At 52.3% G+C, this 13,604-nt stretch overlaps 1 protein-coding gene across 2 annotated transcripts in view; it reads left to right on the forward strand.

Moving 5' to 3' along the window:
* The first annotated feature begins 7,571 nt into the window (after window positions 1-7,571).
* noc4l (nucleolar complex associated 4 homolog) overlaps window positions 7,572-13,604 on the forward strand; it is a 37,749-nt gene continuing 31,716 nt past the window's right edge. The window contains exons 1-2 of one of the 2 annotated variants that reach the window (XM_069932516.1): window positions 7,572-7,730; window positions 12,212-12,332. In XM_069932516.1, the coding sequence (XP_069788617.1) occupies window positions 7,608-7,730; window positions 12,212-12,332 (244 nt within the window). In that variant the 5' untranslated portion in view covers window positions 7,572-7,607. Of the gene's footprint in view, window positions 7,731-7,923; window positions 8,081-12,211; window positions 12,333-13,604 lie in introns of those variants that run through there. The other variant, XM_069932517.1, reaches the window with a different exon arrangement.

Genomic DNA, 13,604 nt, shown 5'->3' on the forward strand with positions numbered 1-13,604 from the left:
TACATCATCTCAGCAGACGGCATGAGACCAGACCCAAACAAAACAAGAGCTGTGCAGGACATGAAAGAGTCAACAAACATTAGTGAGCACAGAAGTTTCTTTGGTATGGTGAACCAACTAGGGAAGTTCATACCAAACCTGGCTGAAAAGTACAAACCACTGAGAGACCTGTTGTCCAAGAAAAACTAGTGGAGCTGGGGACATGAGCAACAGAGGACATTTAGTAACCTCAAGCGAGAGCTGTCATCCACCCCGGTTCTTCAGTGGTATGATCCAAATAGGCAACTGAATATCAGCTGATGCTTCATCATATGGACTGGGAGCAGTATTACTACAGAAGGATGGAGACAATTGATCACCAGTCACTTATGCTTCCAGATCACTAACAGAAACAGAGTAATGGTATGCGCGCAGCTGTAAAAAGGGGCATTGGCACTGACTTGGGCTTGTGAGAGATTCAACGATTTTATTTTGGGACCACAAACCACTTGTGAGTCTGCTAGGTGGGCAAGTGCTGGATTTGCTGCTGCCACAGGTACAGAGGTTCAGGGTGAGGCTGATGAGATACTCATACACACACCTGGGAAGAACTTCACAACTGCAGATACACTCTCTTACTCCTGACTACAAGATGGAACCACGAGTACTGACAAAGACATCATGGAGGACACCAATATTTATGTAGAGTCAGTGATGGAAAACCTCCCAACAAGCGACAGATACCTGACAAGAGCTCTGAAAGCAACTATGCACAGTCAGTGTATCCGCGCAGGTCATGAAATACTGCATTGGAGGCTGGCCAGTCAGAAACCAGTTACAAGGACCAGTCAAACACTACTGGCTAGAGAGGGCCATTCTGAGTGTGCACAGTGGACTACTCCTGAGTGTTGCGAGATTAGTTATTCCTGCTAATATGCGGAACGGGGTACTCGAGAAAATATACGAGGGCCACCAGGGGGTTGTAAAGTGCTGGGAACATGCCAATCAAACAATGAGGTGGTCAGGTCTGAGTAATCAAATAAGCAAGATTGTCTTGATGTGCAGAGAGTGCACCCAGGAAAGGACAAACGTAAGAGAACCGCTGATGCCAAGTAAATTCCCTGACAGGCTATGGTAAAAACTTGATGCAGACTGATTCACTCTTGGAGAGACACATACTTATTAGTGGTGGACTTTTTCTCTAGATTCATAGAAATAGCATAACTCAGCCTGACACGAACTACCGATGTAATTGTTCATTTAAAATCGATGTTTGCACAGCATGGGATTTCAGAGATGTTAGTAAGCAACAACGGGCCACAATTCTCTGGACAGAACATGAAAGCCTTTGCAGCAGATTATGGGTCAACCATGTGACCAGTAGCCCTAAGTATCCACAAAGCAATGGCGAGGCAGAGCGAGCAGTACAAACAGTGAAGTACCTGCTCAAGAGGGCACTATTGGCATACAGAGCCACACCACGGAGCAACGGCTACAGTCCAGCCCAATTGCTAGTGGGATGTTGCCTTTGCAACATCCCTTCCAGATAGGTTGCAGCTGGAACTCCCAGACCTGCTACAACTCCAGAACGAGGAGAAGAAGAGGTGTACGAATGTGAAGTGGTACAACAAAAGACACAGAACGAGCAACCTGGAAAAGCTGGCATGAGGAGATGAGGTGTGTATCTCCGATGCAAGACAGCAAGGTACAGTGATTTCCATGCACCACAGTTCACGGCTGTACATGGTTGGCGGACCACAAGGGAAACTGAGACAGAATCGCCAACATCACGTTCCCATACCAGAATCTCCAGGTGAAGAGCGACAAGAGCACGGGCCGGAAATGGACTCTCCTGCAAAGGCAGGTCCATGGACTCTGCCAAATGAAACACAGAGTTCACCTGGCATAATAAGAACAAAGTCAGGCCGAGAAGTAAAGAGACCACAGAGACTGAATCTGTAAAGACTGTAAAACACCCAGAGTCAAGAAGGACTTGTGTATTGTAAATGTTTTATGCGTATTTGTTCCTGAATGCGTAAAGGTAACTGTAGCGGGCGAAGCCACAGAAAAGGGGTCTTTGAGCTCAAAGTAAGGGGGATGTGGTGTAACACCAATGCTGGGGCATAAAGCAGGCTGATGACATCATGGGGTGGGACCACTGCATCAGGGATGGAGGTGACTGGCAGGCTTGGCAAGCTATGGACGCGACTCCAGGATCAAGGTAGTTTTTAATTACGAGCGTGTTTGAACCCAACACGACACTCCCTGTATCCTGTGTGAGTTTTCTTTGGGTGCTCAAGTTTCCTCCCACCCTCAAAATAATATAGGATTAGTAGGTTCATTGATCGCATGGGTGTATTGGGTGGCACAAGCTCGTGAGCAGGAAGGGCTTGTTTCCATGCTGAGTCTCTAGTTAAACAGAATAAATGCTGCCCTTTCCAGTAATACCAGAAATGACACAAATACATAAAACACCCTGCACCTCACAACCTCGAGTCATGATAGCAATTGCATTAACATCAGATCCAGCAGCAAAGAGGGACTTCAGTTCCCAGGATGAGTTCTTTCATTCCAGAACATCTCTGTGAGAGATGAGTAAAACTAATATGAAAATATGAGAGATGAAGAAAGATAGTATGGATATATGTGTAATGAATAAAGCCAGTATGAATAGGATAAGGGTAGATAATAGAATGTAGGAGGTAAAGTTAGTCTGAATAAGATAAGGGTCTTCTAGCCTTAGACAGAATTAGCAAGTTCTGCATATAAGAGTTAGTAAGCCCTGAGGGTTGGGAAGGTGTGAATAAGGACAAAGGCAGGTGAATAAGGACAATGACATGATGGGACACAGACAGGATACCCCTTGGTCCTCCAAGTTCACAGAAACAGCACGTAGGCAGACAGGATTGCCTTATGCCAAACTTATCCAGGAGGCAGAAGAATGTTAGGTGGGGGGGGGGGGAAGGTACCTCTACACTGAAATGAACTGTATAAAAGTTGGGTGAGCCCCAGTGTGTGTGTGTATTCCCAGGGTAAGGGGAAACACCCAACTTTGCATTGTTGTATAATAAATGTTCTTTGTTCTCAATTTTTGTCTCGAGCAAATTCTGTGAAGGTACTTCTGTTTCTCACAAATGGGGGGTCGTCCGGGATCCCACTCCCTCCACTGACAGAGTGCCCGATGACGAGGGTAGGTGCACCCCGGCTGATTCAGCTGGACTCACGGACGACGGGTGACTGGTCAGTGGATGAAGCGAGTGATATCCGAGAAGAGGCATTGAGAACAAACGACGGGAGGATGTTAAGGAAGCGCGCTAGGAATAGCTACTGGATCCCGGTAAGAGGAATTTTACTTACCTGTTAGTATGGGAGGTGTGAGTAGCAAGGGAAATAGTCCTAAGGAAGGACGGGACGATCAGATAACTAAGCAAATTCTGTTAGGATTAATGCTATCTGATTGGGGTGCGGGGAGAACCCGCGGGAAAAACAAACAGACCATGGTCAGGTATTGCTGTCTTTTGGAATAAAAACCCGATAAAAGGGAATTCGGTATATTGGCCAAAGTTCAGATCCGATGAGGACTGGATGTGTCAGGCATTGAACATCTGGCTCTATCAAAATCAAAGAGATAATATTGAGAGCAGAGAATATGCAGCCTGCTGGCTCAGTGGATCGGTTGATCAACTGGTTTTGAATGAAAAGGAATGTAAGGACAAGAAGGATGAGGAACCTTTTGTCCCTGAAACACAAGGATGGGATGTGTTACATTCCCTTCCTCCACCTTATGCTCTTCCTATGCCGGCTCCTATCTTTCCCCTCTCTCCTATGCTCTACCCTTCTTCACCTTCCCCTCCTCCCCCACAGCTAAAGAAAGGAGAAGAAAGTAAGGGTGGTATGATGACCTGTTCACAAAGTACTAGATTACCAACTCAATTGACAAGAGAGGGAGGAGACTTTGATTTAAAACAGTGTGAGACCCTCCGGGAGGGAAGGGCAGAACCCTTTGATTCATTTCCCAGAGAGCAGGAATCTAGACATTATAAAGGAGAGGATAAGCCAGAAATTAACTGAATGAGTCCTTTATGGGAAGTTCCCATGGGAGGGGGACTTGGCTTCATAAATGTGCCCCTGACTAGTACGGAGGTGCGTAACTTTAAGAGAGAAATGACCTCCCTGATAGAGGATCCTCAGGGATGTGCCGAACAATTAGATCAATTTTTGGGACCAAATATATATACATGGGATGAGTTAACATCGATCTTTAGGGCTCTGTTCACTTTGGATGAACGTGGAATGATTTGCCAGGCAGGGATTAGAGTCTGGGATAGAGAAAACCAAGGGGGACCAGAGGCGATACCTGGGGAACTTAAATTCCCCCTGGCAAAACCAAATTGGGATAAGAATACTAATGATGGTTGCACATTAATGGAGGAATATAGGGTTAATCTGATAAAAAGGAATCAGGGAATCTGTTCCAAAGGGACAGAATTTTAAGAAAGCATTTGAGGTTCCCCAAGGTCCTGAGGAGACCCCCTCTGCATTTCTGAATAGATTGCATACGGCCAAACAGCAATATGGGGGTCTGGATATAGAATCCCCAGCGGGTGAACAATTGGTATTAACAGGCTTCGTTACAAATTCAGCCCCAGACATTAGAAGGAAATTGCAGAAGACTGAGAATTGGCATGAACAGGGAATAACACAGCTTTTACAGATCGCACAAAGGGCATACGTCCAGAGGTCTGAGGATAAACAGAAAGGAAAGGCTAAGTTTTTGATGCAGGCAGTCAAGGAAGTCGTGGAGGGATAGCAAGGAAAGGGTAGGGGCTGTGTGCCAGCTCCTGGACATTGGGAGGAGCGCCGGGAGTGGGAGAGTAGAGACCAGAGCAGGGGCAAGGGAGGAGGGGAATTCCGGGGACGACGACCGTTCCCAGGACCTCGTGGTAATCCTGGTAGGAATTGGGAAACATGAGCATTAGTTTGCTACCATTGTAAAAAGGAGGGACATTTTAAGAGAGAATGCCCAATGCGAGCCAGGGAGACGCGATCTTACGCACTGATGGAAGCAGATTATGAATAGGGGGGTCACGGTTCTCAGTCAATACACACTGTGGGGCTGCACGGAGAATCATTGGTAAATTTAAGCATAGGACCCCACAGTGACAAGATGACTTTTTTAGTAGATTCTGGGGCAGCCTGGTCTAGTATTTTACAACCACCCGAGGGTGTTAAGATAGAGGGGACAGTGATGATTTCGGGAGTAGGAGGAAGAGATTTTACAGTCCCTGTATTAAGGGATGTAGGAATACAAATGGGAGAGAAGATAGTAACGGAGAACATTCTACTAGTTCCCCAAGCTGGAGTTTGTTTGTTAGGACGAAATTTACAGGACCAATTGGCTATCGGCATCAGACCACAGGAATCAGGTATCGGGGTTCAATTGTATGTATTAACCGAGGAGGATCGGGAACTAATAAATCCTGGAGTATGGGCAAAAAGAGGCAATAGAGGAGTGTTAGATATTCTTGAGCAAGTAATTAGCCAATTCCGATGGCTGGCCGAAAAGGGCTGCAGCCAGTAATTGACCAGTTGATGAAAGATGGTATACTCAAACCTTGTATGTCACCTTTTAATACCCCTACCCCTGAGGCTAACGACCAGTACATATCCAAATATTTAAAGGGACTTTCTGCCTCTCTATATGAATTAAAACAGAAGGGTTTATTAGCTCAAAACCCACCCCTGGAGCATCCTATTCATTTTATTAAATCTGGTGATTGGGTATATGTAAAAGCATGGCAAGATCACCAACTAAAACCTGTCTGGGATGGCCCGTATTGTGTACTTTTGATTACAGATACTGCAGTGTGAATGAAAGAAAAGGGGTGGACTCACATAGAATGAATTAAACAAGCTGCTGATCCACGGACTAAAGACATTGATAATCTACCCTCCACCTGGCGTGCAGTCCTTCATCCTTCTGATCTGAAAGTTACACTACGCCGGGAAAAAGTGCTGTAATGTTGTTTTTACCATTTGCTGTTTTGTTTACTTGTTGGTTCCCAATTTTTGGGAAATCACCAAATTGCTCACAATGTATTAAGTCCTCCTGGAACAGGGGCAGCAGAAGTGACAATTATTTACCTTTAGAATGTAGACAGGGCGCAGGTATAGAGTATAGTCATAGTGGGGTACCTTATTTAGTATGGGTTAATATAGGATCCCAACATGAACCAAGGGAACAGAACGGCCCTAGGGGAGTAGACTTGGTTTGTATTCCGGCCTCTACAGATATTAAAAAGAGGAGTTTTAAAGAGATAACACAAAGAAGATGGTGGGACAATGACAGACAGATGTTAGTCAGGATACATGTAGCAGAGATAGAGTGAATACATATGCTAATGTTCACAGACAGGCTGCAACTCACAGGTTCAGTGATACTTATGCTAATGTTTGCAGACAAAAGCTGCAACTCACAGGTTAAGTGACAAGAAACACCCCTCCCCAACTTGGTTTCGTCTCCTGTAAATCATCCTTTGGGTCACATAGACATTCGGAATGTTAAGGACCACCACTGTAAGGGGTGTTCCAGTTGTAAACGACGTAAGCTGCTCCAGAACACCACAGCTGCTTGGCATTTAAAATCGTTCATTCAGACTCCAGGCAGCCTCGGAGATCATCACTGAACAGACAGCGATGGCCCTGAATTTATGGGCTGAAGAAAGACGACAGATACGAGTCACAGTTCAACAAAACCGCCTGGCTCTCGATTACTCATTGGCTGCTGAAGGCAGCGTTTGTGAAAGACTGGTTAATGACAATGCTCACAACGGTCAGTCGGTTAAAGACACTTCTTCAGGAGTTCGAAATCTTCCCATGCCCAGGTTCAGACTTGGCAACCTCGGTCCGGTGTGGGATAGACTAGACTTTTTATTGGTAACTGGAGTCTGATACCCACAGCCCTTATAGCAGCTGGACTCACTATTCTGGCCATTATGGTGCTCCCCTGCCTAAAGACTTGTGTCTTTAATTCAATGGACCCCTCGTCAGATCACTATAACCCAAAGGATGTATGTTTCCCAAATTCTGTCTGATGATGCTGAGACTGCAGTTTGTTTACTGACTCGCTGGGAAAAAGACCAAGTTACATTCCAGTTGAGAATTCACGAAGTGTAGCTAAAAGAAAAGTGAGGATTGTGAGAGATGAGCAAAACTAATATGAAAATATGAGAGATGAAGAAAGCTAGTATAGATATCTTTGGCTTGGCTTCGCAGACGAAGATTTATGGAGGGGTATATATCCACGTCAGCTGCAGGCTCGTTTGTGGCTGACAAGTCCGATGCGGGACAGGCAGACACGGTTGCAGCTAAAACCAGTATGAATAGGATAAGAGATAATAGAATGTAGGAAGTAAAGTTAATCTGAATAAGATAAGGGTCTTCCCCTCGACGTCATTAATTCAGCCTCTGTTGAGTTCCCTTCACTTCCCATGGATGCTGCGTGACCTACTGAGTTTCTCCATCACACAAAAGGGGTGGGGACTGCCCCTTTAAGGGGGCGGGGCGGGATGCAGCTCTCCCCCCCCGCTCGCCCTCTGATTGGTTGGTTTGGTCACGTGAGGGAGAAGATGGCGACGCCGGCGAGGGCAATGGCGATGACTGGCCGGAGGTTGCGACAGAACCGCCTGCGGATGGTGCTGTGCAGCAGGACGAACGCCAACACAGTGCTTGACATCCTGGAGGGGCTGGAGGTGGGAGAGGCGGCCGGGGAGCGGGGAAGGCAGCACGGCCCCGTGTCCACTGCGAGCTCGGCGCCTCAGGCTGGCAGCACGCGGCGTGGCGGCAGCTGAGGGAGCGCCGCGCGGGGAGACGCAGGCGTGGCTGAGAGAGCGCCGCGCGCGGAGGGGCGGGAGGGAAAGAGGGAGAGGCGTTTACCCGGTGTGGTGGGAGGTCCTAATCACTAGGTGCTTGCCAGCTGCAGCACCCGTGTAGCCTGCTGGGACCCAGGTGCGATTAGTGGGGCAAGGGTGTCTCGCGGGGATAGCCCCAGTAAATCGGCAACCCGGCGATTTAAGGGGGACCCCGCCCCCCTCATGATGCAGTAAGTGGCGCGTCACGCAAACTCGTCTCCCCTGTCCCCCCCCTCCCTCCAGCAGTCCCACCCCCACCAGCAGTCCCCCCCCCACCAGCTGTCCCCCCCTCCCACCAGCTGACCACCCCTCCCACCAGCTGTCTCCCCCCCTCCCACCAGCTGTCTCCCCCCCCCCACCAGCTGTCTCCACCCCCTCCCACCAGCTGTCTCCCCCTCCCACCAGCTGTCTCCCCCCCTCCCACCAGCTGTCTCCCCCCCCTCCCACCAGCTGTCTCCCCCCCCTCCCACCAGCTGTCTCCCCCCCCTCCCACCAGCTGTCTCCCCCCCTCCCACCAGCTGTCTCCCCCCTCCCACCAGCTGTCTCCCCCCCCCTCCCACCAGCTGTCTCCCCCCCCTCCCACCAGCTGTCTCCCCCCCCTCCCACCAGCTGTCTCCCCCCCTCCCACCAGCTGTCTCCCCCCCCTCCCACCAGCTGTCTCCCCCCCCTCCCACCAGCTGTCTCCCCCCCCTCCCACCAGCTGTCTCCCCCCCCTCCCACCAGCTGTCTCCCCCCCCTCCCACCAGCTGTCTCCCCCCCCTCCCACCAGCTGTCTCCCCCCCCTCCCACCCCTAAGATAGCGGACCCCTCTGCCCCAGCGGGCCCCTCTGCCCCAGCGGGCCCCTCTGCCCCAGCGGGCCCCTCTGCCCCAGCGGGCCCCTCTGCCCCAGCGGGCCCCTCTGCCCCAGCGGGCCCCTCTGCCCCAGCGGGCCCCCTCTGCCCCAGCGGGCCCCTCTGCCCCAGCGGGCCCCTCTGCCCCAGCGGGCCCCCTCTGCCCCAGCGGGCCCCTCTGCCCCAGCGGGCCCCTCTGCCCCAGCGGGCCCCTCTGCCCCAGCGGGCCCCTCTGCCCCAGCGGGCCCCTCTGCCCCAGCGGGCCCCTCTGCCCCAGCGGGCCCCTCTGCCCCCAGCGGGCCCCTCTGCCCCAGCGGGCCCCTCTGCCCCAGCGGGCCCCTCTGCCCCAGCGGGCCCCTCTGCCCCAGCGGGCCCCTCTGCCCCAGCGGCCCCTCTGCCCCAGCGGGCCCCTCTGCCCCAGCGGGCCCCTCTGCCCCAGCGGGCCCCTCTGCCCCAGCGGGCCCCTCTGCCCCAGCGGGCCCCTCTGCCCCAGCGGGCCCCTCTGCCCCAGCGGGCCCCTCTGCCCCAGCGGGCCCCTCTGCCCCAGCGGGCCCCTCTGCCCCAGCGGGCCCCTCTGCCCCAGCGGGCCCCTCTGCCCCAGCGGCCCCTCTGCCCCAGCGGGCCCCTCTGCCCCAGCGGGCCCCTCTGCCCCAGCGGGCCCCTCTGCCCCAGCGGGCCCCTCTGCCCCAGCGGGCCCCTCTGCCCCAGCGGGCCCCTCTGCCCCAGCGGGCCCCTCTGCCCCAGCGGGCCCCTCTGCCCCAGCGGGCCCCTCTGCCCCAGCGGGCCCCTCTGCCCCAGCGGGCCCCTCTGCCCCAGCGGGCCCCTCTGCCCCAGCGGGCCCCTCTGCCCCAGCGGGCCCCTCTGCCCCAGCGGGCCCCTCTGCCCCAGCGGGCCCCTCTGCCCCAGCGGGCCCCTCTGCCCCAGCGGGCCCCTCTGCCCCAGCGGGCCCCCTCTGCCCCAGCGGGCCCCTCTGCCCCAGCGGGCCCCTCTGCCCCAGCGGGCCCCTCTGCCCCAGCGGGCCCCTCTGCCCCAGCGGGCCCCTCTGCCCCAGCGGGCCCCCTCTGCCCAGCGGGCCCCTCTGCCCCAGCGGGCCCCTCTGCCCCAGCGGGGCCCCTCTGCCCCAGCGGGCCCCTCTGCCCCAGCGGGCCCCTCTGCCCCAGCGGGCCCCTCTGCCCCAGCGGGCCCCTCTGCCCCAGCGGGCCCCTCTGCCCCAGCGGGCCCCTCTGCCCCAGCGGGCCCCTCTGCCCCAGCGGGCCCCTCTGCCCCAGCGGGCCCCTCTGCCCCAGCGGGCCCCTCTGCCCAGCGGCCCTCTGCCCCAGCGGGCCCCTCTGCCCCAGCGGCCCCCTCTGCCCCAGCGGGCCCCTCTGCCCCAGCGGGCCCCTCTGCCCCAGCGGGCCCCTCTGCCCCAGCGGGCCCCTCTGCCCCAGCGGGCCCCTCTGCCCCAGCGGGCCCCTCTGCCCCAGCGGGCCCCTCTGCCCCAGCGGGCCCCTCTGCCCCAGCGGGCCCCTCTGCCCCTGGTGGTCGGGGCACTCTCCCCCCATGCAGCAACCTCACTTCCCCCCCCCCCATTGTCACCCTCCCCTCTCTCCCCCCACGTGGCAACGACCCCCCCTCCTTTTTCTCCACCCTGGACCCTGGCAGCCACCCCTCTCTCCCTCGATCACTGCAGACACTTCAGCTGTGACCAGGTTGGCCATTTTGCTGTTCAAGCTGCCGGTGGATGTGTCCTGGGTGAGTTTAACTGGGTTCCCTGACTACCTCCGAGGTAGCGCAGGGACCCAGTTGACTTTGGACAACGCTGACTGAGTCGGATCCTTTCAAGCTGCCTTGTGAGTGGGGCACTAACCCCATTTTACAGGGCAGCTTGAAAGCACCTAATGGGTGTCCAATGGACCTGCTGTCAGTACAAGGTGGGGTCCAGCAAGGCAGTGCTTGTGCTCAAAACATTTCTCAGTCTTTCTAACTGATGCTGGAGAGGAGGCACCCTACAAGGCAGTGAGAAACTGTCAAGCTATAGCCAACTCCAGAACCAATTGAGTCCTGACCTCAGTAAGTGAGCTGCCATACTAACTATATATCCAGATTTAGCATCTGATCTCACTGAATTGAGAGGAAGGACTTTGCATGTGAAGTCCCCAATGAGACCCTGGGTATATTGGGAGCCATTTCAGTGAAAATGGACAGTGATGATAAAATTCAGCTCCACTATCAGTGCACTCGGAAAACCTTTGGGCATTTGAGGAAATGACTGAAGATCAGGACTTCATGCCATGCACAAAAACCTCCTGGTTAGTTCATCTGCAGTGATCATTGCTCCCTTTCATGAGGACTACCTACTTTGACCCCAAAATCCTACAGATCCACAGGCAAGATAAATAAATTTCCATTGGGCCCTCTGCCAGGCCAGAGTCTTCAGGATTAGCAGACTCCCAAATCACCTGATCTAACCTGTTGTATGCAGATATTGCTGAATTGGTTGAGGAAAAGATTGAAGAATATGCTCAAAGTTGGGGGGGGGGTGGGGGGAGAGGGGAGGAGTCACCAGCTCCAGGGAACCCTGGCCTATTGCTCACTCCTTTCAGAAAGAGCTTCTCAATGGTGTTGAAACCCATCTGCCAAACTTTAGTACAAATGGCAGCCTAACAAGAATAGCCTCCCCATTTGAATCTCCATTGCTGCCTGACCCACATCATCTCCATTAATCCCCATGGGTTCCATGCAACAAGAGCAATCTCTTGACCCTTAGGGACATCTGAAGGTGATGACTCCTTGTAATCTTCAGACATGGCTTGTCCTCCTCTTTTCTTCTTACCAGCCCCCTCTCCTTCATACTATCTTTATCTCCTTCCGACTCCTCCTCCTAGTCTAAAGTACTGCTATTCCAGAGCTGCTGCTTCACCATTGTTCATCCTTCGCACCTGGCGGCTGATTTGTCCATGTGTGTTTGGCCAGGCACAGTAATAAGGCAGTTAAATTACCCAGATGCCAGGATTAACAATGGAGATCCAAGCAGGAATCCTATCATGGCAGCAATGGAATTTGAATTTGCTTACTAGTCTGTAATTTAAAAAGCACAGTTTAAGTTGTGATAACCACATAGCTAAAGGACAACCATTAAAACCCCATCAGCTGCTCTCAGTGTTGTCTCTTTCTGCCATGGGATTGTCTCTGAAATAGTTCCTATACACTGCCTTGGGCACCTTCCTACATTTTGTACACATCTTGATGAAGACCTCAAGCCTGAAACAATGGTTTTGTATCTTTATTTTTGCTGCATAAAGTACACTGTTTGACCTGCTGATTTTCTCCAGCATTGTTTTTTTAATCTATGCACTGCCTATTGGATTCTGTCTAGATTAGTAATTTCTTTACCATTGAAGTCCTTTTTTGAGCAGTGAACATAAGCTATTACTTGGTGTCAATCGAATTTAAGATGTGGAGACTGAGTGAGGACCACTAATGACATTGATAAATATGTGTTCTTTTATTAGGCTGAGCAGGAGGCTGAAATCCTTGAAACCATCAAGATCTGTGGCCGGTTATTTTGCACCTTGCTTCAGCGAGGAGATCTTTTTGTTGGCCAGTTGCCTGGGGAAGATAGGGCTATGTCAGGTAAGGGTTCATCTGAGCAGAGATGTTGGGATTCTTGCACTGTCCCGCTGGATTTCTCTGTTTACACAATCAGTGGAGATTGGCCGCCTTGATGTAGAGACACAGACCATTGGTTTGCAAAGAGACCCCTGGAACTTTTGGTCTGCCTATTTATGTCCCTACTGAAAACAGGTACCCTGATGGCAGGGATTTAAATTTGTTGGAAGCTGACTCAGAGGATTACCGTGATTTTGAAAGGTTATAGAGCTGGAAGGTGGGGCATTGAGGGTGGTGAAAACAGGGAATTCAAAATCCAAAATGACAATCTGAAATAAAGCACTCAGTCAGGCAGTATCTGTGGAGAAAGAAATGGAGTTAATAGGCATTTTCAAGCAGGGAGAACACCAGTGTGTAAAGACGGAGGTTCTTCGCCCTTACTTCTAAAGACTTACCTCTCTGAATGCACCGTGGATGACGCTGATTCCAACCCTTCTTGGGGAAGGATAATCGTAGGAGCACTGTGTTCCGTCGCCTGACATGAATGTGCAGCTGGTTAGGGGCGGGCTGATGACGCCTTCAGCCCTGCTGCCAATCGTGGGCATCTCCCCATTCACCCCTTTCCCTCCATGACCCACTCAAGGCAGGGGTGGCTGTCGGGGCCATCAGGGAGCAGCCGGTGTGGACTGTGACAGCCTAATTGGGCCGCTCTCTGCGGCTCAAAATGCGACAGAGCAATGGTCGATTTCCCTACCCATAAACCCCCATGCAGCTGGAAACTGTTCTGGGAAACACAGAGCAGTTCCAGCTGTGTGGGGGATTATAGGTAGGGAAGATGGCCATTGCTCTGTCACGTATTTATGATTGGTGGCACTATGGCAGCAGCCGCCCAACCTCCATCGCTTCTGGAGGGTGCTACGAAGCGCCTCTGGATATGAAAGCGATGCTGGAGCAGCCTTTTAGGGCTGCTGTCTGAAAGGTAAGTTTTAAGTTTTTGATCCGCTCTTGTAGCCAACCTCCTGGTGGTGGCCTGACATGAAATGGCCTAATGTTTCAGTTGGGTGATCATTCATTGGAATGTTTTGTTTGCTCGCATTGTTTCTGCTGAAGGGTCTGAAATATCAATGTTGTTCTTTCTTCAGGCACTGCTTGATATGGTGAATATTTCCAGCTCTTCGTGTCACTGTTTCAGATTTCCAGCATTTACAATTTTATGTTGATTTTCATTGAGGGTTTTAAAAGAGGGGTATTGCTAGATTGGGAGTTTTTACTTTGGATTTCCTCTATCTGCTGTAT

This window comes from Narcine bancroftii, chromosome 4, assembly GCF_036971445.1.
Source record: "Narcine bancroftii isolate sNarBan1 chromosome 4, sNarBan1.hap1, whole genome shotgun sequence".
NCBI classification, from domain to species: Eukaryota; Metazoa; Chordata; class Chondrichthyes; order Torpediniformes; family Narcinidae; genus Narcine; species Narcine bancroftii.